Source organism: Podarcis tiliguerta (genome assembly GCF_965153285.1).
Source record: "Podarcis tiliguerta genome assembly, chromosome: 10".
Lineage (NCBI taxonomy): Eukaryota > Metazoa > Chordata > Lepidosauria > Squamata > Lacertidae > Podarcis > Podarcis tiliguerta.
The window spans coordinates 32611684-32636915 of record NC_139543.1 but is presented as its reverse complement, the minus strand read 5'-3'; the positions used below and the strand labels follow the sequence as shown (position 1 = coordinate 32636915).

At 41.1% G+C, this 25232-nt stretch overlaps 1 protein-coding gene across 9 annotated transcripts in view; it reads left to right on the top strand.

Moving 5' to 3' along the window:
* Window positions 1-25232, top strand: part of KCNC2 (potassium voltage-gated channel subfamily C member 2) — an 85411-nt gene that overhangs the window by 53752 nt on the left and 6427 nt on the right. For all 9 annotated transcript variants that reach the window (XR_014502103.1, XM_083399742.1, XM_083399741.1 and 6 more), the window contains exon 3: window positions 20951-21878. Coding sequence is in view for 8 of the 9 variants with exons in the window: in XM_083399742.1 (XP_083255868.1) it covers window positions 20951-21878 (928 nt within the window). In the remaining variant the exon portion in view is untranslated. The remainder of the gene's footprint in view (window positions 1-20950; window positions 21879-25232) is intronic.

Genomic DNA, 25232 nt, shown 5'->3' with positions numbered 1-25232 from the left:
CTTTGTGAAGAATGGCAGGATATAAATTTAATAAATGAATAAATTCAAAAAGATGGCCTAAGCTGTAACTAAGAAGACATTGATGTAAGAGAGAATCTACCCAGCATTCTTTGCTCTCTTTGTATCATTGAAATAGATGAGGCGGGGGGGGGGGATACGTTGGCAGAACATAATGAGGCGAAATAGCAGAGGACAGCTGTGGTTTTTATCCTGGGACCTTGCAAGCCTTTAAGAGCTTTAAAAGGAAGGGCATCCCCTCTGAATGAAACTTTAGTGTAGAATGGAAGCACATGCTTTTTTTTATAGTACTTCATAATAATTTTCAATTACTCTATTGAGACAGCGTTATAAAAATGACAGGGCTGCTTATAGAGTTGAGTTTGATGTTAGATATTTGCATCAATAGTGCCCATCTTTAGCACCTGTCTGAATGGAGAGAAGAGCGACAGATACATAAATTGCATACCCATAAAAGCATTCCGCTAGGTTGCAGCCTCGTAAATGTGAGGTGCTCCAGATGTAACTTCTGTGACCGGTGTCAGAAGTATTTCCATATGACATTTTGAGGCAATAGATATGAAGGCCTCTTCCGGCTTAGCCGAGTCAAATCAAAACCTGTCAGTAAATCTGTCCTCTAAAATGCTTTGACCATTCAAAGGAAAATTAAACAGCATTCAAATATGCCTACTTTCTAGAATGGATATAATTGGCTATTATAATTGTGAATTCAGCCAAATGACTTCTTTCTTGAATATACATTGGTGCTATAGATCATCCTTTTAACAAATGGACTGTCATCTCACCTAATTGAAATGAATTATATTAGCATAATTAAATTAACAGTATGCCTTGTAAGAATAAACCACAATAAAAGTCCATTTTAAGGTTAGTTTGACTTATTAGACATATCACTCTTCCTGTCACTTTACCAGACAATCTATTTTGAAAGATTTGCCATTATTCTTTGTACATCAATTTAATGAAGTTGTTATTTGGCTGTTTAATAATTTGTGGCTGACTATTTATGTTTTTAAAATGTATCGGGTGGTTGTGTTTTTTCCAAAATGTTCAGCAGGAATAGTGCCACATTACTCTTTGCATTTTCAGAACAATGAAAACCAGACCTCCACAAATTGCGACCTTCTAAGATGAACTCTGCTTACCAGACATTATTTCTGGTCTGCCAGATACTTGACAGCCTTCTCTGTTTTTGCTGTTTTGTAGGCAGGGAGCTGCCTCACAATAATAGTCAATTATTATTTTTTTTTGCATTCTGGAGAACATTGCAATGCAGTGTGTTGCAGAACCCCTACATAAATAAGTCGTTTAGAATTCCACATCTTATGTATTACTGGAATAATCCAGTTTTTATAGAAGTGAAATCTTTACTTTCTGAAACATCCTTGATTTATTCCTACCCCACCCCCGTGTGTTTTTAAATCCCTATGCTGTGCAAAACATGAAAACATTCCATTATATTTAGGGGGGGGGTGTGGCATATAAGTTGGTGATGGGGTAGATCCATACTAACTTAAACGGTGTTTACATCTTAACTTAACTTAAATCCCATTGGTGCATACAATTTTATTCAGACTAGACATACTGAAACCATTAGACTTAATTACAGTGATTTAAATGAATCTGCAGTGGGTATGACTAACATTGAATGCAACCCATTGGTTTATTAAGTGCCACTAATTAAACCAATCTGGATTCAACCCTTTTATTTTATATTCAGCCATGTACAATTGTTAAATGAATGTTGATCCAATACTTATTCATGTAATGAACATGAAACGGGATTTGACCCAATCTGAGCATCACATCTTGAACATGACTGCTTTCCATGTGACTGAGTAGTACAGAAAGCTTTAGCCTATGTTGAGAAAGTGGCTCTTACTTTTTGTCTCATTCCATGGGCAGATTCTAATGGGATCAATAATGATGCCTGAAGGATGTTTGTGGCCTAGTTGCAGCCAAGCCACATCCACCCCTGAATGAAGCAATCATCTGCCATGTTTTAGACTTCCGTGAGACGATCTTTAAAATGATTTCAAGCCAAGTGCTATAAAAAGAAAGCTGGCAGCTTTGGCAAGAGTCATATGCCATGAATCTTACAGAAACTCTATACTTAGATTTTTAAGGGTGAACTCTCTTATTTCCCCTCCAGTGTTCCTCAAGTTTTCAGCAAGAATAGTATGCTTTTGCAATGTTTGATAATGACGACAGTGGTGTTGGACTCCCCGCCTCCCGGAGGATCTTATATTTTAATGTATTGTTATACCATTTTGTTCTGCTCTTTTTTGTGTTCTGAAGCTCTTTTCATCTGTATTGACAAGGACACAGATGTGCCCAGTTATTCTATAGAATATTCTATAGAATATTCTACTGCATATTTTTTTCTTGACCCAATAAAATTATTTTTGTTCCTTTGGTGATAATGGACAAAATGACCTGAATTATTAAGCAATTCTGGGACAGGTCTTTTACTTTTAGGTAAGGGTGGAGGAGATATTCAGTTCAAATCTTATTTGAAGCTAAATCTATCAAGATTTGCACATTCTGTATCAATATGCCAACTGAAACACAGTTATCTTTCTAAATTTGCACAACTGATTTTTTTTGCCAGGTGATTCACCAGCCAATGTTTACAAAATGCACATATTAGGGGAAAGTGTGAACAAAAATGAATACATTTGTGAAATAACACTCAAAGATGCATTCTACTAGAGGAAATTGCTTGCTAAAATGTGTACGTTAGTCAAAACTTCATATTAAAAAGTGTTTATTATGAGAAATTCACACTAAATTATTGATGTCCCCCCCCCGAATGCAATTTGCAGCAAAATGTGGAAAACTAGGGTCAAGCTTTTTTTAAGAAGACCCTAAAATTGTTGAGCTAGGAAAACCGAATTTAAGATTGGAATAATAAAAAGCTATGTGAACTGGGATGAACTTCAAGGATCCAAGCAGCAAAGGTTGCTGGCAGCTGGCTATATTTGTGTTAGTCTGCGGTTCTGGTGTGTGGGCAGGGGAAAAATTACTCATCTCTATTCATACTCTGTACTAATTTTGAATAAAACAGTAAGGATTACAATTTTCAGCCAGTTTTAGGAAGAAAAACTTCATTGCATAGTTGGATTGATGATATGAAGTCTCTTTTCTCATATTATGGTACAGTGCATTCCTATACAGTGGTGCCCCGCAAGACGAATGCCTCGCAAGACGGAAAACCCGCTAGACGAAAGGGTTTTCCGTTTTTCAATGCGCTTCACAGGACGAATTTCTCTATGGGCTTGCTTCGCAAGACAAAAATGTCTTGCGATTCTTGCGATTTTTTTCCGCTCCCCAACCCCTTTTTCTAAGGCACTAAGCTGCTAATAGCCTTTTAGCAGCTAATCCGCTAATCCCTTAAGCCTTTAATAGCCGCTAATAGCCGCTAAACCGCTAATAGCGCTAATCCGCTAATGGGGTTGCTTCGCAAGACGAAAAAACCGCTAGACGAAGAGACTCACGGAACGGATTCTTTTTGTCTTGCGAGGCACCACTGTACATGTCTATTCAGAAGTAAAACCCAATGAATTCATTTTGTCTAGGAGTGCAACCCAGTTGTATTATATTGGGGGGGGGGGAGTGTTTAGAGTATGTTTTGCTGTTCCAAAACAAGAAAATAAAAGAATCCCAAACCCCAAACCTTGAGAGCCAGTGTGGTGTAGTGGTTAAGAGCGGTGGACTCGTAATCTGGGGAACCAGGTTCACTTCCCCGCTCCTCCACATGCAGCTTCTGGGTGATCTTGGGCCAGTCACACTTCTCTGAAGTCTCTCGGCCCCACTCACCTCACAGAGTGTTTGTTGTGGGGGAGGAAGGGAAAGGAGAATGTTAGCCGCTTTGAGACTCCTTCGGGCAGTAATAAAGCGGGATATCAAATCCAAACTCTTCTTCAGTTTTAAAAATCTGCTCACTTTTTATCTGGCTGCTTGGTCAAGACTCAGAGTATCTCTGTTATTAAACAAATGTGCCTATTTGTTTTATACCACTTGCCTGGGAGTAAGCTGCATTTAATTAAATGGAGTTTTCTTCTAAATAGACAGGCTTGGGGCAGGACAGTCAAGATCAGTTATGATATTTTTGCGTCTTGGGTCCATACAGATGTTACCAACTGTGAACTGGTATGATTCAAGTTTGAGTTACAAATGCCATGATCACTAAATGAGCAGGTACCGAGAAACCTCATCCCTATTCATAAATCAGTTACAGTATATTCTTTGTCACCTTTCCATACATGTAATAATAACTTGGTTTTATACTGAAAATGCAGAATCATTCCAATATATCCTACAGTGCAAGACATTTGAAAATTATGGTGAGATCAAGAAGGCGTCTTTCTGTTATGGAAATTTTAAAAGCTTAAGCGACTGTGGCATTTGACATAATAGGCTGGTTAGAAACTTTTGAGTGAAGCTTATAGAATCTAGCTTAATCACACGTTTAAGTATTGTTGATTTTAAGGTGACCTAATTTGAAAAATGTGCTTTCCGGGTGAGAATGTCAGCTATGAAATTGCAGACCATACCTTGCTTTTTGTACTGCTGTGAATGCTATTTAAATTTAATGATGAAGCAGACTGAAATTTTGCTTGAAATTATACCCATCTAGTCTTAAATTCCAAGACTCTTGCTATCCAGTGCAGCACATTAAAGCAGCCACATTCTTGCCCATCCTAATGCATGACTTTCCCAGATGCTTAACTTCAAATAAAATACCTTCTGTACCAATATTTTTCTGAGCAGTTATTGTTTAAGAAATGTTATGCACATTTGTGGCATCTGTTCTAAAGTTCCATTGACTTATTTAATTTTTTCATCCTTCCTCTTGTTGCATTTTTAAATGCTAGAAACCCAACCAAAGCTATTTTCTTATTTCAGAATGTGATTAGGTTAATCTATCAAGGCAGACTTGACACCCGTTCTTATTGATTGCACTTTTCTTTAGGCCCATATTTCCTATTTTCCTAACATGATGTTAACTTTGCTGCACTTTCTCTTTATGAATATTAAAGGTAAAAGGTAAAGGTAAAGGAACCCTGGACGCTTAAGTCCAGTCAAAGGCAACTATGGGGTTGCAGCACTCATCTTTCTTTCAGACCGAGGGAGCCGGCACTTGTCCACAGACAGTTTTCTGGGTCATGTGGCCAGCATGACTAAACTGCTACTGATGCACGGAGGACCGTGATGAGTGCCAGAATGCACAGAAACGCCGTTTAGCTTCCTGCCGCAGCGGCACCTATTTAACTACTTGCACTGGCATGCTTTCAAACCGCTAGGTTGGCAGGAGCAGGGACAGAGCAACGGGAGCTCACCCTGTCACAGGGATTCGGACCACCCACCTTCTGATCGGCAAGCCCAAGAGGCTCAGTGGTTTAGACCACAGCACCACCCGTGTCCCTTTAGGAATATTGCTAATATGGAGATTGTTCCTGATTGCCAAACATGAAATGTTTGTGCAGTTATTGCTACTGCTTAAGCCTATCCTTGGTAGAGCACAGGGGTTGAGTTACACAGTCACTTTCTCTCCCAGCTGAGTTTTAAGAGCAGGACTCATTCATCGCATTGCATACAATCCCTTTCCCATACATTGATACCAACATTAACTTTCTCTATATGCTGATGAGGTATGACATTGATGATGGGCAAACTCCCCCAGCTTTTCTCATAGAATTCTTAGAATATGCTTCATGCCTCATCTTCCATGCCATACTTTCTTCTTCCTGAGCAAACCTACTGTAGCTCAAGGATGAATGTCCTACACTGGAAGGTCTTTTGCCATATTTTGGATGCTTTCAGCTTGTCAGTATCCCTTCTGCAAAGATACAGTGAGCATGAGGACCTTTAAGTGTAGTCTGGAAAGCACACACTTAGAGACACCAAGTGTGGCATATTGCCCAGCATGACAACGTGATCGAGAAATAGGCAAGTTTATTGAGGAGAGGAGACTGTAGTTGAGAATTTCACCAAGGTCAACAGGGTATTGAGAGGAAAATATGTGCATATAATTGGTTCACTGATGAACAGTCCGATAATATACTGAATGCAATATGAAACCTCAAATGAGTAATTGCCAGAGGAAGATAGAATATGCCAATGTCTCCGTAGAATTCCTACAAACCACTGAGCCAAACTGTATTTGCCACTTGCCTATTTCCTGTTCCAGCCATTGACTTGACTGCGGTGATATATGGAATGCTCATAAACATTCTTAATGCCCAGGGTGAAAATATCCGGAGTGCAATATTGAAAAACAGCAGCTTTTGCAGGGATAGAGAGACATATTGGCTTGGGAACCAAGGGGGGTCATGTTAGTAACTTCGTAATGTGCATTAATTTCAGTGGATCCCCTCTGATTAAAACTTAGCTGAATACTTCTCCAGAGGAAGAATAAGAGGAAATATGTACTACAAGGAAGGACAGAGGCAAGAAGTCAGAAAGGATAGAAGTCAGAAAAGGATAGAGTAGGCACTGGACAACTAGAACTAGAAACCTGCGGGAAGGAATGGGTTGATGAGAAGAGGAAAAGAGAGAGCCAAGGAAAAAGAGGATTTAGAAAAAAAGTATAAACCCAGGCATTGGGTTGTTGTAGACTTAAGAGCTTTGGAGTCTCAGAAACAGTAAGGCAAGGAGCCAGAGTGGTCATTAGAGCCAACACAGTAGTGTGGAGTAGAACATTTGGCTGCAAGTCTGGTGTTATTTATTATTTCACATGTTTCTTAAAAGTTGCAAACTGTCTGGCTGCATTTTTTTGCATGTACTCATTGCTCACATTCCCATTGTGCTGATAAGGTAAAGAGATGCTGAGACTTGACCAAGCTTCAAGGTGTGCTTCTCAGGTACATGTTTTGTATTTTTAATCTCTCAGCTGGTTTCTGGGGATGGAGCCTGCTGCCTCTATGCCACCTCCAGGGCCAGATTAAGACATGCTGAGGCCCTAAACCATGTCAGGTTTTAGAGGCCCCCACAGCATTACACACACAAAAAAAGTGTAGTATTCTAAAAGACAGGACAAAAAAAGAGAGAGAGAGCTAATAAAGTTTTATCTTTGCATATATACTGGTACATAGGTAAGGATGCAACTAAGGGATAACAATCTAACTAAAGCATAAATATAGCAATATGTCTGTTTCCATATGAAATACCTTTAAATGAAAATACTGTATGATTTCTTAGGATGTAAGAAAACTTAATGTCTAGCATCAAAGGAGTATGTACTGTTTAGCACTTACTAAATGGAAGAAGCAATGCAACATGCACTGTGTGTTATCTGAGACTAAAGTCTTGAAATTCATTATTTCATTATTTCATTATAAGCTTACTTAGCTTGTGCCTAAGTCCAGCACTGGACAATACCTCCCCATGCATGTTCATTCTACACAGTATAATTCCCAAATAAACCTGTGACTAAAATAAACTACTTGTCCATTCACAGTTTAGTAGTAGAAAAATGTATGTATGTATGTATGTATGTATGTATGTATGTTTTTTATAGAATTTATATACCATCCTGTACCTGGAGGTCTCAGGGCAGTTCACAGAAAAGATACGTGCTTTTAAAAAAAAAACCTATATAACCCCAGAGTCTTGACCTGGGAAATTATTTTTTCTCCCACATAGATCAGTTGCTTTTCATATGGTAGGGAGGACAACCACATTTAGAAACCAATTTTTGCCTTTTTTGGTCTGTGCCGTTCACATTGCAGGTACAATATTGCTAATAGAGTCCTCCTTTTCTACATTCAGGGTTAAACATAAACATGCATTCTATTTCTGAATACAGTGAGCTATGCCCTCTGAAGTTGTTCTGTCTGTGCAAGGACTTCTGGTGGCACAACAGAAGTCCCCCCACCTCCCCTCAAAATGCTCTGGAAAGTTGGGGGACCCCAAAACAGACTTGGGAGAGTGTAGGGAGTTGAGAGGAAGGGAAGTTCTGTTGCACAAATGGAAGTCCTTGTGCAAGTGGGACAACTCTTTTGTATACAGCCCAACAATTTCAGCATACAGTACTCAGAAATGAAATGAAATATTGTAATTTCTTTAGTACTTTGCACAATATCGCACATTTCTGCCTTTGAAGGGTAAGCTGATGATGCATCTTTAATGTGTACAATATGGCTGTTTCTGGGGTTGATTATAATATCATACTCCAAAGGTTCTCTGCATGGCTTTGCATAATAAACAGCAGCACTCTTTGCTCATATTTATCAACCAATTATGCAACGGCTGGATTTTTCACAGCATTTACAGCTGGGATAATTATAGCCCATACTCTAAAGTTTTCATGAAAGAAATGTTTCTGACCTCTGCATCTTGAAGAACTTTAACAACATCACTTTTCTTGGCCCACAAGCAGTCGGAAAATACATTTTTTTAAAGATGGAAACTATCCAATCACTTCCACAAATAATGATACTCGTAACTAGAGATGTCAGTTGAAATGTCAATGTTTGTTTCATGAATTTAAAGAGAAGGAAGAATAGCAATTGCAACAGTGAGCTCATAGGATGTAACCTTGTAAGGTGTCTGGTTTCTCAGAGGAAAGGTGCAAGGCAATGGGAAGTAGAATATGTGGGCTTGAGTCCCTCCACTGAGGTATGGCTTATTGACACCACAAGAGGTGTCCCACCAGCAGCACTGAGTTTGGAGAAAAAGGAGAAGCTGCAAGCCTAGAACACAGGAGTCTGTGTTACAGAACTATACAGTACTGTCACAACACAATCATACAGTCAAATGAAAGACTTATGAGAGGGCACTTCATACATTCCATATGAACTCAGTGATTGACTGCCTCGGCCCAGTAGACCTGAAATCTCCACCCCCATCGTTCAGCCTGGACACTGAGGTCCAGCGCTGAGGGCCTTCTGGTGGTTCCCTCACTGTGAGAAGGCAAGTTACAGGGAACCAGGCAGAGGACCTTCTCGGTAATGGTGCCTGCCCTGTGCAACACCCTTCCATCAGATGTCATGGAAATAAACAACTATATGGCATTTAGAAGAAACCTGAAGGCAGCCCTGTTTAGGGAAGTTTTTAATGACTGATGTTTTAATGTATTTGTAAGCTTTTGTTGGGACGCGGGTGGTGCTGTGGGTAAAACCTCAGTGCCTAGGACTTGCCGATCGTATGGTCGGTGGTTCGAATCCCCACGGCGGGGTGAGCTCCCGTCCTTCGGTCCCAGCTCCTGCCCACCTAGCAGTTCGAAAGCAACCCTAAGTGCAAGTAGATAAATAGGTACCGCTTTATAGCGGGAAGGTAAACGGCGTTTCCGTGTGCTGCGCTGGTGTTGGCTCGCCAGAGCAGCTTTGTCACGCTGGCCAGGTGACCCGGAAGTGTCTCCGGACAGTGCTGGCCCCCGGCCTCTTAAGTGAGATGGGCGCACAACCCTAGGCCTGTACGGGCAGGGGTACCTTTACCTTTAAGCTTCCGTTGGAAGCCGCCCAGAGTGGCTGGGGAAACCTAGCCAAATGGGCAGGGTAGAAATAAATTATTATTATTATTATTATTATTATTATTATTATTATTATTATCATCATCATTATCATCATCATCATCATTAACAACAACAACAACAACATATTTTTGGGCCATCTGAGGAGTCCCCCAAGTGTTCAGAAATTCCATTTTTGACTGGATGGCTCTGTTTAGCTGCCCTGCTTATAAGCATGGTCACCAATTTCACTTTTAGAACACATAGTTTGGGTGCACAATGGAAAGTAAAGGATGGGATGAACAATAAGGAAATCTCTATCATAATAGCATGCGACTGCTGAACGTATGGGCCAAATGTGTAGATTCCTGTAGTTCAGTTTTAATCTTTCTCTTCTTTTTTGAGGGGGTTAATCTTTATGAAATACTCTCCTTGATACCTGAGGCTACTGCAGAAGTGCTTTGTGATGTCCACCCCAAAAGTGCTATTTATGCATATGATTGAATATATGTTTTGTTTCTTTCCAACCTTGTCTGTTGTCATGCAGCAGAGAATTTCTTTAGCTTGTTGTGCTCTAGGTAGTCACTTTGTCAAACTTTCCCTGACCAAAATACCTGACAAAACTACTGAGTCAAACTAACTTCTCTGTCAGAGGGACATCAAAAGTAAACTCAGTTACCAGAAATTCAGTATGGGAGATTCACTTCTAAAAATCAGAAACTTGGCCCTCCTTACTCTTTTTGTTTTGCTGAAGTTCAGTAGATACAGTAAAGATCCCCTTTACAGTTGCAGAACAGGTGTTCATCCATAGGAGACACCTATTATTATTATTATTATTATTATTATTATTATTATTATTTTAAACAAATTGGTTGGTTAGAAGACACTGATTACTCTGTAACTGAAGTTGAGAGCTATATGACTGTGTTTCAGAATTTCGATTTAAAAGGATAATCATTATGCATTTAAATAAGGTTACATGAATTTCTCCTGGCTCTGTTTAATAAGAGCAACTCTGAACTTATTTAATGTTACCTTGGGGAAAAGGATCAATTACAGTCTAGACCATCTTTGATCTAGGGATGCATAAACTATAGTAATCTGGTCTGTTTCAAAAACAAAAAGAAACTCAGCTTTTAGGTTTTTAGTTCTATCCAGAACTTGTTTTCTTGTTAAAATACTAGTTTAGGTAAAAATAAGATAATTAAAACAATACCTTAAGCTACATTCTGATAATGGAAGGATGCTTCCAACAAACTCATTCCAAAAAATGTTTAAAAATGTAAACGATGTGTGGTGCTATAACTATGGACTGCCAAACAATCACAGAAGACCTTAGGAATCTCCTAGGAAATGTGAGGGTCAATGCTGCTTGTCCCCCTGATTCCTGCTAATGGTTTTGTCTCAGGGATGCCAGAAGCTTGGCTTGCTCGAAACAACCAAGTCTGTGTGCATTGTCTTGTGGCTAAGTCGTGGAGGCAAGTACAGCCTGAGGATCTGAGACTGATGTGGGAACAGTGGATGGTCCTGGTGCGTTTGAAGCTAGGTGAGATTGGGGGCAGAGCCACACCACATTAAATAAGTGCATCCAACACACATTTAGAGCACACCCACCCACCCAGCTGAAGAATCCTGGTGTGGATCTGTCCAGAATTGCATTCCCCTTTGGCCTTTCATTGGCTACAAACAGTTCCTATCACTTTTTAGAGTAACCTGCAGATTGAATGTGTTTGGAGAGCGGATCTACCCAAGTTGCATCCTTTGCCATGACATAGTCATCAAGCCACAAGTGGTTGCCCATCACTGTCTCATTGTCTTGGCTTTGTTGCCTTCCTGAGACTGCAAATATGGTGATTGTCAAGCAACTGGCCACAATTTATGTCCACTAAGCTGCATTTGCTCCTTCATGGATCACTGCCTTGTCGTGGCAAAGGGGCTTGAATATGCCAGCAATATGCAGTATGCCACTCAAGATGCCAGCAAATTTGGAAAACTCAGCAGTGGCCAGAGGATTGGAGAAGATCAGTCTACACCCCAATCCCAAAGAAGGGCAGTGCCAAAGAATGCTCCAACTACCGCACATTTGCGCTCATTTCACACGCTAGCAAGGTTATGCTCAAAATTCTACAAGGCAGGCTAAAGCAATATGTGGACCGAGAAGTGCAAGCTGGATTTCAAAGGGGCAGAGGAACCAGAGACCAAATTGCAAACATGCGCTGGATTATGGAGAAAGCTAGAGAGTTCTAGAAAAACATCTACTTCTACTTCATTGACTATGCAAAAGCCTTTGACTGTGTTGACCATAGCAAACTATGGCAAGTTCTTAAAGAAATGGGACTGCCTGGTCACCTTATCTGTCTCCTGAGAAATCTCTATGTGGGACAAGAAGCTACAGTTAGAACTGGATATGGAACAACCGATTGGTTCAAAATTGGGAAAGGAGTACGACAAGGCTGTATATTGTCTCCTTGTTTATTTAACCTATATGCAGAATTCATCATGCGAAAGGCTGGGCTGGATGAATGCCTAGCTGGAATTAAGATTGCCGGAAGAAATATCAAAAACCTCAGATATGCAGATGACACAACTTTTATGGCAGAAAGTGAGGAGGAATTAAAGAAACTCTTAATGAGAGTGAAAGAGGAGATTACAAAATATGGTCTGAAGCTCAACATCAAAAAACTGAAGATAATGGCCAGTGGTCCCATCACCTCTTGGCAAATAGAAGGGGAAGAAATGGAGGCAGTGACAGATTTTACCTTCTGGGGCTCTATGACCACTGCAGATGGTGACAGCAGTCACGAAATTAAAAGACACCTGCTTCTTGGGAGAAAAGCGATGACAAACCTAGACAGCATCTTAAAAAGCAGAGACATCACCTTGCCGACAAAGTCCATATAGTTAAAGCTATGGTTTCCCCAGTAGTGATGTAAGGAAGTGAGAGCTGGACCATAAAGAAGGCTGATAGCTGAAGAATTGATGCTTTTGAATTATGCTGCTGGAGGAGACTCTTGAGAGTCCCATGGACTGCAAGAAGATCAAACCTATCCATTCTTAAGGAAATCAACCGTGAGTGCTCACTGGAAGGACAGATCCTGAAGCTGAGACTCCAATACCCTGGCCACCTCATGAGAAGAGAAGACTCCCTGGAAAAGACCCTGATGGACGAGAGGATGACAGAGGACGAGATGGTTGGACAGTGTTCTTGAAGCTATGAACATTAGTTTGATCAAGTTGTGGGAGGCAGTGGAAGACAGGAGTGCCTGGCATTCTCTGTTCCATGGGGTCACGAAGAGTTGGACATGACTAAATGACTAAACAACAACAATCTGCATTTGACTGAACTTCAGACAGTGAATTTCTTACCTATGTCACCTACATTTTTGGTTTTTGGTGTCCTTGCAAACAATGTGCTTCCAGTTTTGTTTTTTAAGAGATGCTTCTGTTTTCTTTTTATGTCCATCTTGGGCCTCTTATCAGGGAATATTAAATGTTGTATTTTCAAGAGCCTATTAAATATTTAAGCCTTTTTCTGTAGTCACTGTATCAAGGGCAGTCTTGTAAGTCCTGAAATCAATGCAAATAAGCTAACTGAACCTTAAAATCTGCTATTGAACCCTCTGGTTAGACACTGTACTTTACATAGCATTATATTACATAGCAAGGGGAAGTGGTAAAGTAGGTGATGAGAATAAAAAGCAGCATATTTTTCAAAGGTTGCTGACAAGGTAAGGAAGACATTTTTATAGCAGCATGAAACAAACAGGAGTAAACTTTTGCTAGCCCCACTGTGTCCCTTCAGAATATTAAAACTGATAATTTCTTGAACAAGCAATGAAGTTTTATTAATACTCTGGGATAGCTAAAACGAATGAGTAATCAGATACAAACAGGGAAGATTTACCTAGATTTGGTTGGGATGGGGATATGTGGGAAATAGTGAATGAAGGCTAGAAGAGTATATCACACTTCTGATTGTCAGCATCACATTTCTCGGTGACCAGGGATTTTTCAACACTGCAGTCAGTGAATCCAAGTAGTTGGGGGAATTGGGAGCAGTTCACAGATGGCCCATAAATGGTGAGATGAAGGATAGCATTCTGGGCTATTTGCCGTGCAGGGACTAAAAATGTGTTAGGCATGGTGAGGAGCCGGGGTGCTTTGCAAATAAATGAAGCAATTTTCTTGGAACACTTTTTGAGGTTTGTGTTTTGACCCTTGCTGACACATCCCCATCGTATGTAGAACAAAATATGTGATTCTGAGACTCTACACTAGTATACCCTACGATAATTCAGCTTCGCTTTTTTTTTGGTAGGATACTAAACAGAATATTCATAGTAGGTAAGGAGACAAGGAGTTTAGATGAGCAGTTAGTTCATCATTGCCATTGCCTTGTAAGGGATCCAACACACTGCCGCTGCCGAAAATGGTAAGCAGTCTTTGGCAATGCTACTACTGGTATTACAGAAAGGTGTCAACAGGTCAATTTGCAGAACTGTTAAAATACACTTAATTCATCATCAGATCTCATACGGTTTATACTTTCCAGGTTTAAATCAATGCTCTAATTTTTAAATTCACATATTTATTGAAAAAGTCTGCTTTCTAATTGCTATATAACAATCTAAAACCAATGGTCATGCAGGAGAATAATCAAATAGCAATTATCATGTAGCCCACAAGGCTTTTGCACTTCAGAGTTTATATATTATTTATACAGGCTTGCTTATTGCTAAGCATCTGCAAGCAGAAAAAAATCTTATCTGTTGATAGAAGGATCCTGATTCAGTGCAGGATCCCACCAGTGGAAGGAAAAGGAGTCAGTTTTTGCTGAATCCCGTATAACCCAGCAGGCCCCTGTGTTTCCTCTCATGCTGTTCTCACCCCCCCGCCCCCCATAATGGTAGAATAATTTTTGCCACTGGAATTTACATGACTTTTGTTCCTGTATTAAGAATGCTGTTGGATTCTATATCCCATCAGTCAGACCTCTGCTATAAAAGCTAGCTATATTGATTTCCATAGAGCAGTTTGGGTTTCTGCCAACGTCGTCATCAATGGTCAGGGTAAATTGCTTAGGGACATTGTACATGTCAGTTAAAATATATCTGTTTGTAACTAAAAATAAGTTTTTGTCTAGCATTTAAGTGTTTCTTGGAAATACCATTCCAGTTTTTGTTGGGAGTTCTTCTGGGAGGCAAGGCTGTGCAAGGCTATGAGGCACGATTCCAGTAGTCTCTTGTTCAGATTTTACCAGAGCCATAACCTTTATGGATGGCCTTTGCGTAAGCCCTGCATCTGCATTCAGGGTTACAATACAACCTTGCAAGGTTGTTCTAGGGTTCATGGAGATCCTATGTAGGAGTATAAATAAATCCTAAGTAGTTATTTCTGCTACCATTACTATTGTTGAGGAGCGCTATCATTTGTAGCCTGAAACAAGAGGATAATTTGTGAGTATCTGCGAACAATGGGCAAGCAGCTGCACCAACTCCACCTGTGCCCTATTGCTGAATGATGCAAACAAACATGGATGACTCATGCTCAAGGTTCATTGCCTTCAGAACAGGCACAGATGGGAATAGATGGGCAAGCAGCATCACACTGGATGAATGACCCAAATGAAAGACGATGTGTCATCCATCCTAAATCATCATCCTTGATAAAAAACATCTTATTGAGTCGATTGAAGTGGCACACATTTCAAAACGAAAAGGTGATGGAAGGTGATGGTTGCAATGTTGCGCGACACGCATCCCAGTTAAATTAACAAAGTGACTTTGCTTTGACCCAGGACTCAGCTATACAGCTGCAAATAGAACATTTTAAGTGTGTTGTGAAGTGCAATGTACAAACATGACACTGGGTGGCGACAGTGAGCTATGGCAATTTCAATGTATTTTTCAAAATGTTTTTTAAAAAAGCGTTTTCACAGCGTTTTTATATATGTGTGCAGATTCCACCCCAGTATGAGCACAACGGAAGCCACTTGAGTGCACATGTGGCCACATTCTTACTACTTTCTCAGCATGTGGCCGTTTTAGTTTTTAGTCCATCTATGTTGACTTCCAGGAGCAGTTTGAAATTGAGCTGTCACCTCCCCCCCCCCCAAGCTGGCTACGCTTACTTGAAAAGCCACTCACGCCTCTTTCCCCTAGTGTGTGTGTGTTTAAATAACTGAACAGCATTCTCAGAGGCTGCAATTAAGTGTGCAAGAGGGATGGGCTTGCTTAACCCTTACACCTTTCTTTTCTGCTCTTTTGTGTTCATTAGCACGTACCCAGAGCTGCTTTCACACCCATGGGGAAGAGAAATGGAATTGCCATCACTTTTCCACCCACAGGAGAAAAACACCTTGGGTTAGGTTTTTTTTTGGGTGGGGGGGGTGAAGATGCAGTTTTTCCTGCTGTACTTCCACTCCTGATATCAGCCTCAAAGGCTGCTTTTCCAAAATGGGGTGGGAGGGAACCGGGGAAAAGACGCATGTAACATGTCCTTAAACAACAGCACATAATAACCTTATTATCCATGTCGAGTTTTGCTTATGGTGCAGAAAAGTAGCACAGGTTGACTCAAAATTACAGCTGTGTAAAAAGGTCATGGGAATGAGCCCCAAGACACAATGCAATGTAAGCAAGGATAAATCTCATTTTGTTGGCGTGATTATAATTTGTATGAACTTTCCTGTAATTATGATTGCTTGTTTGCGTGTCGAGGTCCCCAGGGCCACCCCAATAACTCACACATCACACAGAAATTTTTGTTTAAGGTTTTTGGCATAATTTTGGCCACAACTTTATTAAAATACAAAAATGTGAGTGGTTGCTTAGGCATTGGTTGTGACTATCTGCCCCCCCCATGTGGGACAGACTGACATTCCGCACGCCTGTGAAAGTCAGAAAAGGGGAATACACTTGGGGGTAGCGACGGAGCAGGGAACCTGCCCTCAGCCCTCCCCAAATGCAACCAGGAACTCATTTCTATGGCCTGAGCCCCCTTGACAGGGTGGACAAGCAATAGTTAGCCCCTGATTCCTTTAACGGAATCACTTGCAGCAGAAGCATTAGAGGGGCAGGCACAGCCAATCCATGCCCCTCAACCAACCAAACCATAAACCAATGCCTAACCGCAACCTTACAAGTTGTGACAATTTGCTACGCAGTAGGCAAAACCAAATGGCCCCAGCCAATCAGCCAGATGGACAAATTCCTACCAGGCCCCCGCTCCAAAGCAGACGACCCCATGACAGGCATAGCAAGGTCAAAGCGAACAACCCTAATTCTAGGGGGGGGGGATGGGCAATCCGTTGCACAGGCGAAAAGAGGAAGCCCTAGCCTTGTGCAAGGAGTTTTAGCATTTCTGGCTGTCAATCAACAAATGGCAACATTAACTTCTTCCCAACAACAAGGGAAGCCCAATCGCATCAGTGGCCAACGACCAATTAGTCTGCCGCCAACTTTGGAGTGTCCTGGCGGCCCCAACCACAACATGTGCTCTCCATGAAGGAGAACACGCTTTATTGAAATCATTTGTATACCAGGTTTCATTCAGAGGATACTAAAGCAGTTCACAGTACAATAAAAAACAACAATAAACATAAAAATAATAAATTAGGAAGTTCCAATAAAATATTAGCACTTTTGTGATGTCAGAATGAAGGGCTTAAAAACATAATGTGTACATTTGCTTCTAATAAGAAACTTTGTCATCCTTCTTCCCTTCCTATCCCATATATGCATGCCAAGAATGTAGCTTGGTTTGGATAAGATTGCAAAGTTATCGACCATTCTGTTACCAAAATTAGGAACATCTCATTCCTATGGCCTTCCTTTCTTCCTTCTGTTCTCAGGATGTCACTTGGTAGACTGTGGAACAGGAAGTGCAGTCACTTTGATGGTGATGATGATAGTGATATACTGGGCTCCTTTGAATTTCTTTTACAAGGGCAACAGATATAGGCCTCGTTTGTTCTGTACTCTTAAAGGAGTATCATATGATGCTAAATTCATGGCTTAGGCCATGGGAACTGGGAACTGTAGCTCATTAAGGGTGCTGAGAGTTGTTAGGAGGCACCTGTGGCTCGGTGTGGGGAATAGGTAAAGGTAAAGGGACCCCGACCATTAGGTCCAGTTATGACCAACTCTGGGCTTGTGGCGCTCATCTCGCTTTATTGGCCGAGGGAGCTGGCGTACAGCTTCTGGGTCATGTGGCCAGCATGACTAAGCTGCTTCTGGCAAACCAGAGCAGTGCACGGAAACACCGTTTACCTTCCCGCCAGAGCGGTACCTATTTATCTACTTGTACTTTGACGTGCTTTCAAACTGCTAGGTTGGCAGGAGCAGGGACTGAGCAACCAGAGCTCACCCCGTCGCAGGGATTCGAATTGCCGACCTTCTGCCCTAAAAACAGTCTGTTGATAATTTACATTTTCTCTTGCTTCTTTTGGCGTTGTTTGGCTTTGCTGTCAGGAGTGAACAGGATTGTGGCAACATTGGCGTTATGCCAGAAGAATCTAGCGGAACCATGGGATCAGCCTACAATTTGTGGAAGTTTCCATATTTTTGCCCCTTTGCCCCTAATAGCCCAGTTTCACCAGGGTGAGCTAAAATACACATTGGATTCCATTTTAGTTCAGCAAAATATGTGGAATGTTGATTACACTGATGTCCTTTCACTATTACAAAGAGTTGCATTGTTGCTTCCATATGCACTTTTATAGTCTGTTGTTCTGCCAAGATTACAGCAGTATATTTTCAAGAAAGCAGCTAACTGTACGGAAGAGACTTTCCTAATAAGCAGTGAGTCTCTCATTTCCTGCAACTTAATTTTGACTTGATCTTTATGAGCTTCCTGCATTGACCAGTTCAGTATTTTGCAGCACTTGAATGCAATGGTCCCAGTTCAGCAGGGACCAAGAGACACTTTGAATTTTAAAACACCCTGAGATGAAAATTAGGAATAAAGAAATGCTCTGGAGTTTTATTTTTATTTTAAGCATTTACGAAGTGTGGCCTGGATTTATGGTTGTGATTACTTGATTGTGTTAAAATTAGGAGTGCTCTAAGCAGATTTTGGGGAGGGTTTTTAATGTAATTACTAATAATGCTCTGTGGATTTTATAGTGATTATCTATTACTCTGTGCCCTTTGTGATAACAGCTTAAGCAAGCTAATTTTAGGTCTGCATTCTGCAATAATTAAAATGAAATGTCAAAAATGTATTTAAAGAAACAGAGATAAATGCATCCTTTAAGATGTTGTACAGAAATAGTAATATTACTATTTCTCTTCTTGTGCAATCTAATTATATACAAAGTTTATAGTCTGTCATTGTTATAGTTCTTTATATGCCAAGTCTTTGAAATTAAAAACAAGTCATAGTTGTCTCTGACTTCCAGGCTGAGGTTTAGTCCAGGTACAGGTGACAGGTGAGCTTTGAAGGGTTTACATCAGTCTGTTCTGTGAAGCTGGTTCTTGGAAACATTTTACAGCCTAGGACTCTATATAAGGGTAGAACAGGTAAAAAGGAAAAGGAAATGACTCCTGGATGGTTAAGTCCAGTCAGAGGTGACTATGGGGTTACGGCGCTCATCTCGCTTTCAGGCCGAGGGAGCCGGCATTTGTCCACAGACAGCTTTCCAGGTCATGTGGCCAGCATAACTAAACTGGCGCAACAGAACATCGTGACATAAACCAGAGCACACGGAAATGCTGTTTACCTTCCTGCCACAGCGGTACCTATTTATCTACTTGCACTGGCATGCTTTCAAACTGCTAGGTTGGCAGGAGCTGGGACAGAGCAATGGGGGCTCACCCCATTGTGCGGATTCGAACCGCTGACCTTCTGATTGGCAAACCCAAGAGGCTCAGTGATTCAGACCCCTGCGCCACCCGCGTCCCTCTGAAAGGTGGAATAACCTACAATAAATAACCAGGTCAATATTCTTCACACAGCTGTCTCTTCCAAGGTGCTTCCTTTTTATATTACCTGGAGGGGTAACAACGCAAATGGGTTACTGGAGAATTAACTTTCTGCTGTCCCAATTTAGTCTATGGGTGGTATCCTATGAACTCGTTCCACTAGCATAAGGACTTTGGGTCAACCAACCCAACTTCCTCTTGCTCTTCGTTCCTTGTACACCACTAAATCTGTGATGGGTTTTCTCCCAAACCTCTGGAGCAGATGCATGGGGGGAAGGGAAGGGACGTTCCTTTGCACAGTGGAATTCCTTGTTCTGGCACTACTTCACTGGATATTGCCCTACACATCTTTATTTAATTAGGGCTTAAGGACATTTTCATGCCCTGAGGTGATGTAGGAGGCCAAGTGAGCACTGCCACCCACTGTCACTGCAGATGTGCAGTGTGTGAAGAAATACACAGCTTCAGTGAAAAAGTCGTAAGGAATGAAAGGCTTAGCATCGTGGTAAAAGTACCTGCAGTCTGCTGAGACTCTCACCAACATGCATTATTCAAATTCAGGACATCTCTACATTTACTAGAGTTCTCCAGAGTGTTATATGCATATTATAAAGAAACATGAGCCTTCAGGATACTTTAGAAATAATATTTGATTGCTGACATCCTGTGTATTGACATAAGCATCTGGTTGGCAGCTGTGGCAGCTATATGCTGGACTAGATAGGCCTTTGGTCTAATTGCCATCTGTAATTAAGCCCTTCAGGCAGTTCATAGCATCCTGAAGCTCATAAAATCAATGCTGGCTAAGGTATGTGGTAGAAGCTGAGCACATGATACAACATGTTTCTTAGCTGCCATCCCTGTTGCAGGAATGCTAGATGTGTCCTTAATAAGGAAATGTTTTGGTTCACTAAAAAGGTTTTAATATTTTTTTTTTTCTGAGAAGATGAAGCCAAAACAGCAACTTTCCTTACTGATGCTTCATTAGACCATTCCGGAAACCTTATAAGGACTCTATACTGCATACACAAGAGCCAAAATGAACATAATCCAGAGGATTTACATAAACAGTGTTACATTTTATTCAGGAACCTTCATTTTGCTTATCAGTTATGACTAATAGTTGTCACATCCTCTGTCCCAGAAGTTATTTCTTCTAGTCCCATACATGGAGGGTGTTTGTGGGGACACTGTGCAAACTAGACATAATATGGACGAGCCTTGACATTGGCAATAATTTTCAGTTACTTCCTAGAGAGTTTATGAATGGAGTCAGTACTTCTGGCTTAATTTAAGCCTTGACTATAGTTTCTCAATAAAAACTACTTCTAAAAAGTCTATTTGTTTAGATCATTACCCACAATGCCTGTTTTGTAGTTCCAGCTGGGGAGACCAGCAGGTGAATTCTTGATATCAATCTTATTGGAAGCAACCCCATGGGGAGTCTTTGCACTCAAGCGTGCTATAAGTTAAGCTATATGATACTTCTCATTATGTTGGTGTTTTTTTAAACTCTCTGATTCTGATAAGTGTCTAATTTATTTTTTCCTTGCAGTTCATTGCGTTTGCCTCTTTATTCTTCATCCTACTTTCAATCACAACCTTTTGCCTGGAAACCCACGAAGCATTCAACACCATCAAAAACAAAACAGAGCCAACCATCAATGGTTCCGAGGTGGTTCTGCAGTATGAAATAGAGACGGACCCTGCTCTGACGTATGTTGAAGGAGTATGCGTGGTGTGGTTTACATTTGAATTTTTAGTCCGCGTAGTTTTTTCACCCAACAAACTTGAATTCATCAAAAACCTCTTGAATATCATTGACTTTGTGGCGATTTTGCCCTTCTATCTTGAGGTGGGCCTCAGTGGGCTGTCCTCCAAAGCTGCTAAGGATGTGCTTGGTTTCCTCAGGGTAGTGAGGTTTGTGAGAATCCTGCGAATCTTCAAGCTCACCCGACATTTTGTGGGCCTCAGGGTGCTGGGTCACACGCTCCGAGCAAGCACCAACGAGTTTTTGCTGCTGATAATATTTTTGGCATTAGGAGTATTGATATTTGCCACTATGATCTACTATGCTGAGAGAATAGGAGCCAGACCCAACGACCCTTCTGCTAGTGAACACACAGAGTTCAAAAACATCCCCATTGGTTTCTGGTGGGCTGTGGTCACCATGACCACTCTTGGGTATGGAGACATGTATCCAAAGACATGGTCAGGGATGCTAGTGGGTGCTCTCTGTGCTTTAGCTGGGGTGCTGACCATAGCCATGCCTGTGCCTGTTATTGTCAACAACTTTGGAATGTACTATTCTCTGGCCATGGCGAAACAGAAGCTTCCGAGAAAGAGAAAGAAGCACATCCCACCTGCTCCTCAGGCAAGCTCCCCTACATTTTGCAAGACAGACTTGAACACAGCCTGCAATAGCACACAGGGGGAAGTCTGTCTGGGCAGAGACAACCGGCTGATGGAACACAATAAATCAGGTAGGACACCGTCCGAAACGCATGTCTGGTATGTTTGGCAGTACAAGGCGTCAGAAAGCATCGAATCTTTCTGCAGCTAGAGGAGGTAGTTGACACACCTCTCCCTTCACTCACTGTTTGTATATGTCAGTCTTGTAGATGGCAAAATAGTTACAGCATAAGAATGATGTTCCCAGATCTGTGCATTGCTGATCTGTAGTGTTCGCTAGGCGTTTCGTGAACAGTGCTTTTTTGTGACAGTACTCAATGGTACCGAGTACAATCACCTCTTTTTTTTTTTTTTTGCTGCCCATAGCAGCCATTTTGTGCTGGCACCCACAGCACTTTTATCAAGATAGAAGTACCAACACCTCATTTTTATTTATTTATTAATTTTTTCCAAAAAAAAAGCACTGATTGTGAATGCTGAGCTTCCTTTAATTTTCCTTCTTTCTTCATAATTCTTTTGTTTTACTGGCGGCATCTACTGTTTCTTTTGCCTGTTGCACTGTACAATGTTTTGTTTTGTTTCCTGCATGCCTGTTCCTGTACAGCTGTGCCTCCATTTTGTTGAACTTCATGGCGTTTTGCGTGGTGTTTGTCTCTTCTGTCTGCTTTGTCTCTTTTGTTTGCTTTGCCTGTGCCACACTGGTGGCATGAAATACTAGAAGTGGTATAAAGAAACATTCATTTAAACATGGATGATTAATCTGGGCCTACATTCAGTGCAACATTCAGAAGGGGGTTCTCTAGATTTCAAGGAGAGCATTTCTTTTTTCATAGATTGGAATGACCACCCCCTCCCCCGATCTAAGGGAACAGCTCATGAAATTACATTTAAGCTTAGACTCAAATTTTCTTACTTAGAAGCAATAGGTCCATTAAATTTCATTTGAAGCTCCCCCCCCCCCCGTTAGGATGCTTAGAACCTCACATTTTGTAGGTGGAGGTTACAACATGGACAAGATTTTAACTAACCATGCAATCCTATAAATGCCTACTAAGAAGTAAGTCCCACTGAGTTCAGTGGAGCTTATTCCCAGGTAAGTATGCATAGCATTGCAGCCATGGTGCTGTACTCTTAGAGACTTTTCATAATTATATTTAATATATAGAAGCATAAAATTTCTCCTGAATCAGACCAAAGGCCCTTTTAATCCAGAGTCCTGTTCAGCCAGATGCAAATGGGAAGTCCACAGGCAGGGCAGGAACACAGCAGACACTTTCCCCTTGTGATTCCCAGTACAGTCGTACCTTGGATCCCGAACGCCCTGGAACTTGGATGCTTTGGCTCCTGAACGCTGCAAACCCAGAAGTGATTGTTCCGGTTTATGAATGTTCTTTTGGAACCTGAATGTCCGATGGGGCTACCGTGGCTTCTGATTGACTGCAGGAGCTTACTACAGCCAATCAGAAGCGGCTATTTGGTTTTCAAATGTTTTGGATGTCGAACGGATTTCCAGAACGGATTCCATTCAACTTCCAAGGTATGACTGTAACTAGTGTTGAGATGTATACTGCCTCCAACCCTGGAGATAGTATGTCACCATTATGGCTGCTTGCCATTAATAGCCGTACCTTCCAAACTGTTTAAATTCCTTGTAAAGCCATTACTACATGTTGTGGTAGTGAATCCCAGAATTTAACTATGCACACTGTGAAGAAATGCTTTTTTTCCTGTCCCGAATCTTTCAGCATTCAGCCTCATTAGATGCCCCCACATTGTAGTATTATGAAACAGAGAAAAATCCATCTTTTCCTACTTTCTCTGTAGGATGCATAATTTTTACCTGCATTTTTCCAAACTAAGGATCCTCAAATATTGTAACCCTCCATAGAAGAGTTGCTTCACCTTCCTTGATCATTGTGGTTGCCAGCCGTTTAAATGATCAGTTACTGTAATGATTCACAATGCTTCTCCCCCCTCCAAATAAATCAATCAAAGTAATAATGGAGATGCAGAGAGAAAGAAAACTGCTGCTTTCTGGATTTATGGTCCCAGGGATTTGTCTTTTAAGGATATCAATGAAAATAGGTGCTCTTACAACTCCACAACTATCACAGCTAATTTCAAACTCCCTTGGAGATGATGAATCAAAAGTGCTTATACCGAGGGTTTTACTGGGGTTTGGGGTGGGGATACTAAATTTCAACATTTGGGAAAGTATGGAAAAATCTTGGAAGAGATTAGATACAGTGGTTGGAATATGCTGTGCTTGATTGGTACTTACCTAAACTACCCCCAAAGTGATAAGGGCCGCTCTGTTTACAGGTCAATATGAAGTCCACAGTGTTCAATTACATGGCAGTGGTAGGGAAAGGTTATAAAAAGAGAAATCTTGAGAAGGAAAAAAAATATTTACAAGAAGGTAATAAAATGTGTCTTTTCCCTTTCCAGTGCCTTTAACATCTGGCTCTCCAGATGTTGACAGACCAATTCCCAGCAGCCCCAGTGTGCATAACTAATGGCCACAGATGACAGAAGTGTCTGGAGGGCCACAGGTTTCCCACCCCCATTTTAAATTCTAGAATTATTATGGTTAGCATTTTAAAAGTAATAAAATAGATCACTGTTCTGAAATATTAAAAGCCCTATTATCATGATAAAAGAGCCTATTAATCAAAAACTGCAGATGTTTAAAGAGGGATTAGGCATTTTAATAACTATTAACTGCTCTACGGCAGGAGCTTTTACTTCCCTCTCCCCAAGCTTTATTAGGTATTGCCACAGTTAGCTTTTAAGACGGACACAGGGATGTGCCTAAGCACCATGAGTGTAACTAAAGGGAAAGTAAAACACACCATGTTTGGTTTGCTAATCCTTGCCTAGGCTGCAGCCAGCCAGACCACATGAAGGTCTGTTCAGATCACCCTCAAACCAATACACAGCCCAAAGCACAATTACCCTTCCAAAGATTCAGTGTGGCGTAGTGGTTAGATTGCTGGGCTAATATCTGGAAGAGGCCAGGGTTAAAATTCCCACTCAGCCATGAAGCTCGCTGGTTGACCTTGGGCCAGTCACTGCGTCTCTGCTTCACAGGGCTATTATGAAGGTAAAAGAGAGGGTTGGGTGGGAAGCATGTATGCCATATTGAGCTCCTTGAAGGAAAAGTGGGATATAAATTTAGTAATCAATCAATCAATCAATCAATCAATCAATCAATCACACCTCTCCCATTTTTGCAGCACAGTTCTCCTACCAAACAATGTACAAGCATGGTTTTATTAGGGGGAATTGCGCATAAAATTGCACACATAAAGCAGCATACCTGAATGCATTATACAAGGGGAATCTGTTTGCAAAAATTTGCACTTTAGTCAAAGATGTATTTTGTGCATTTTAGTAGAAATGTGTGCTAAAATGCTGATGAATTT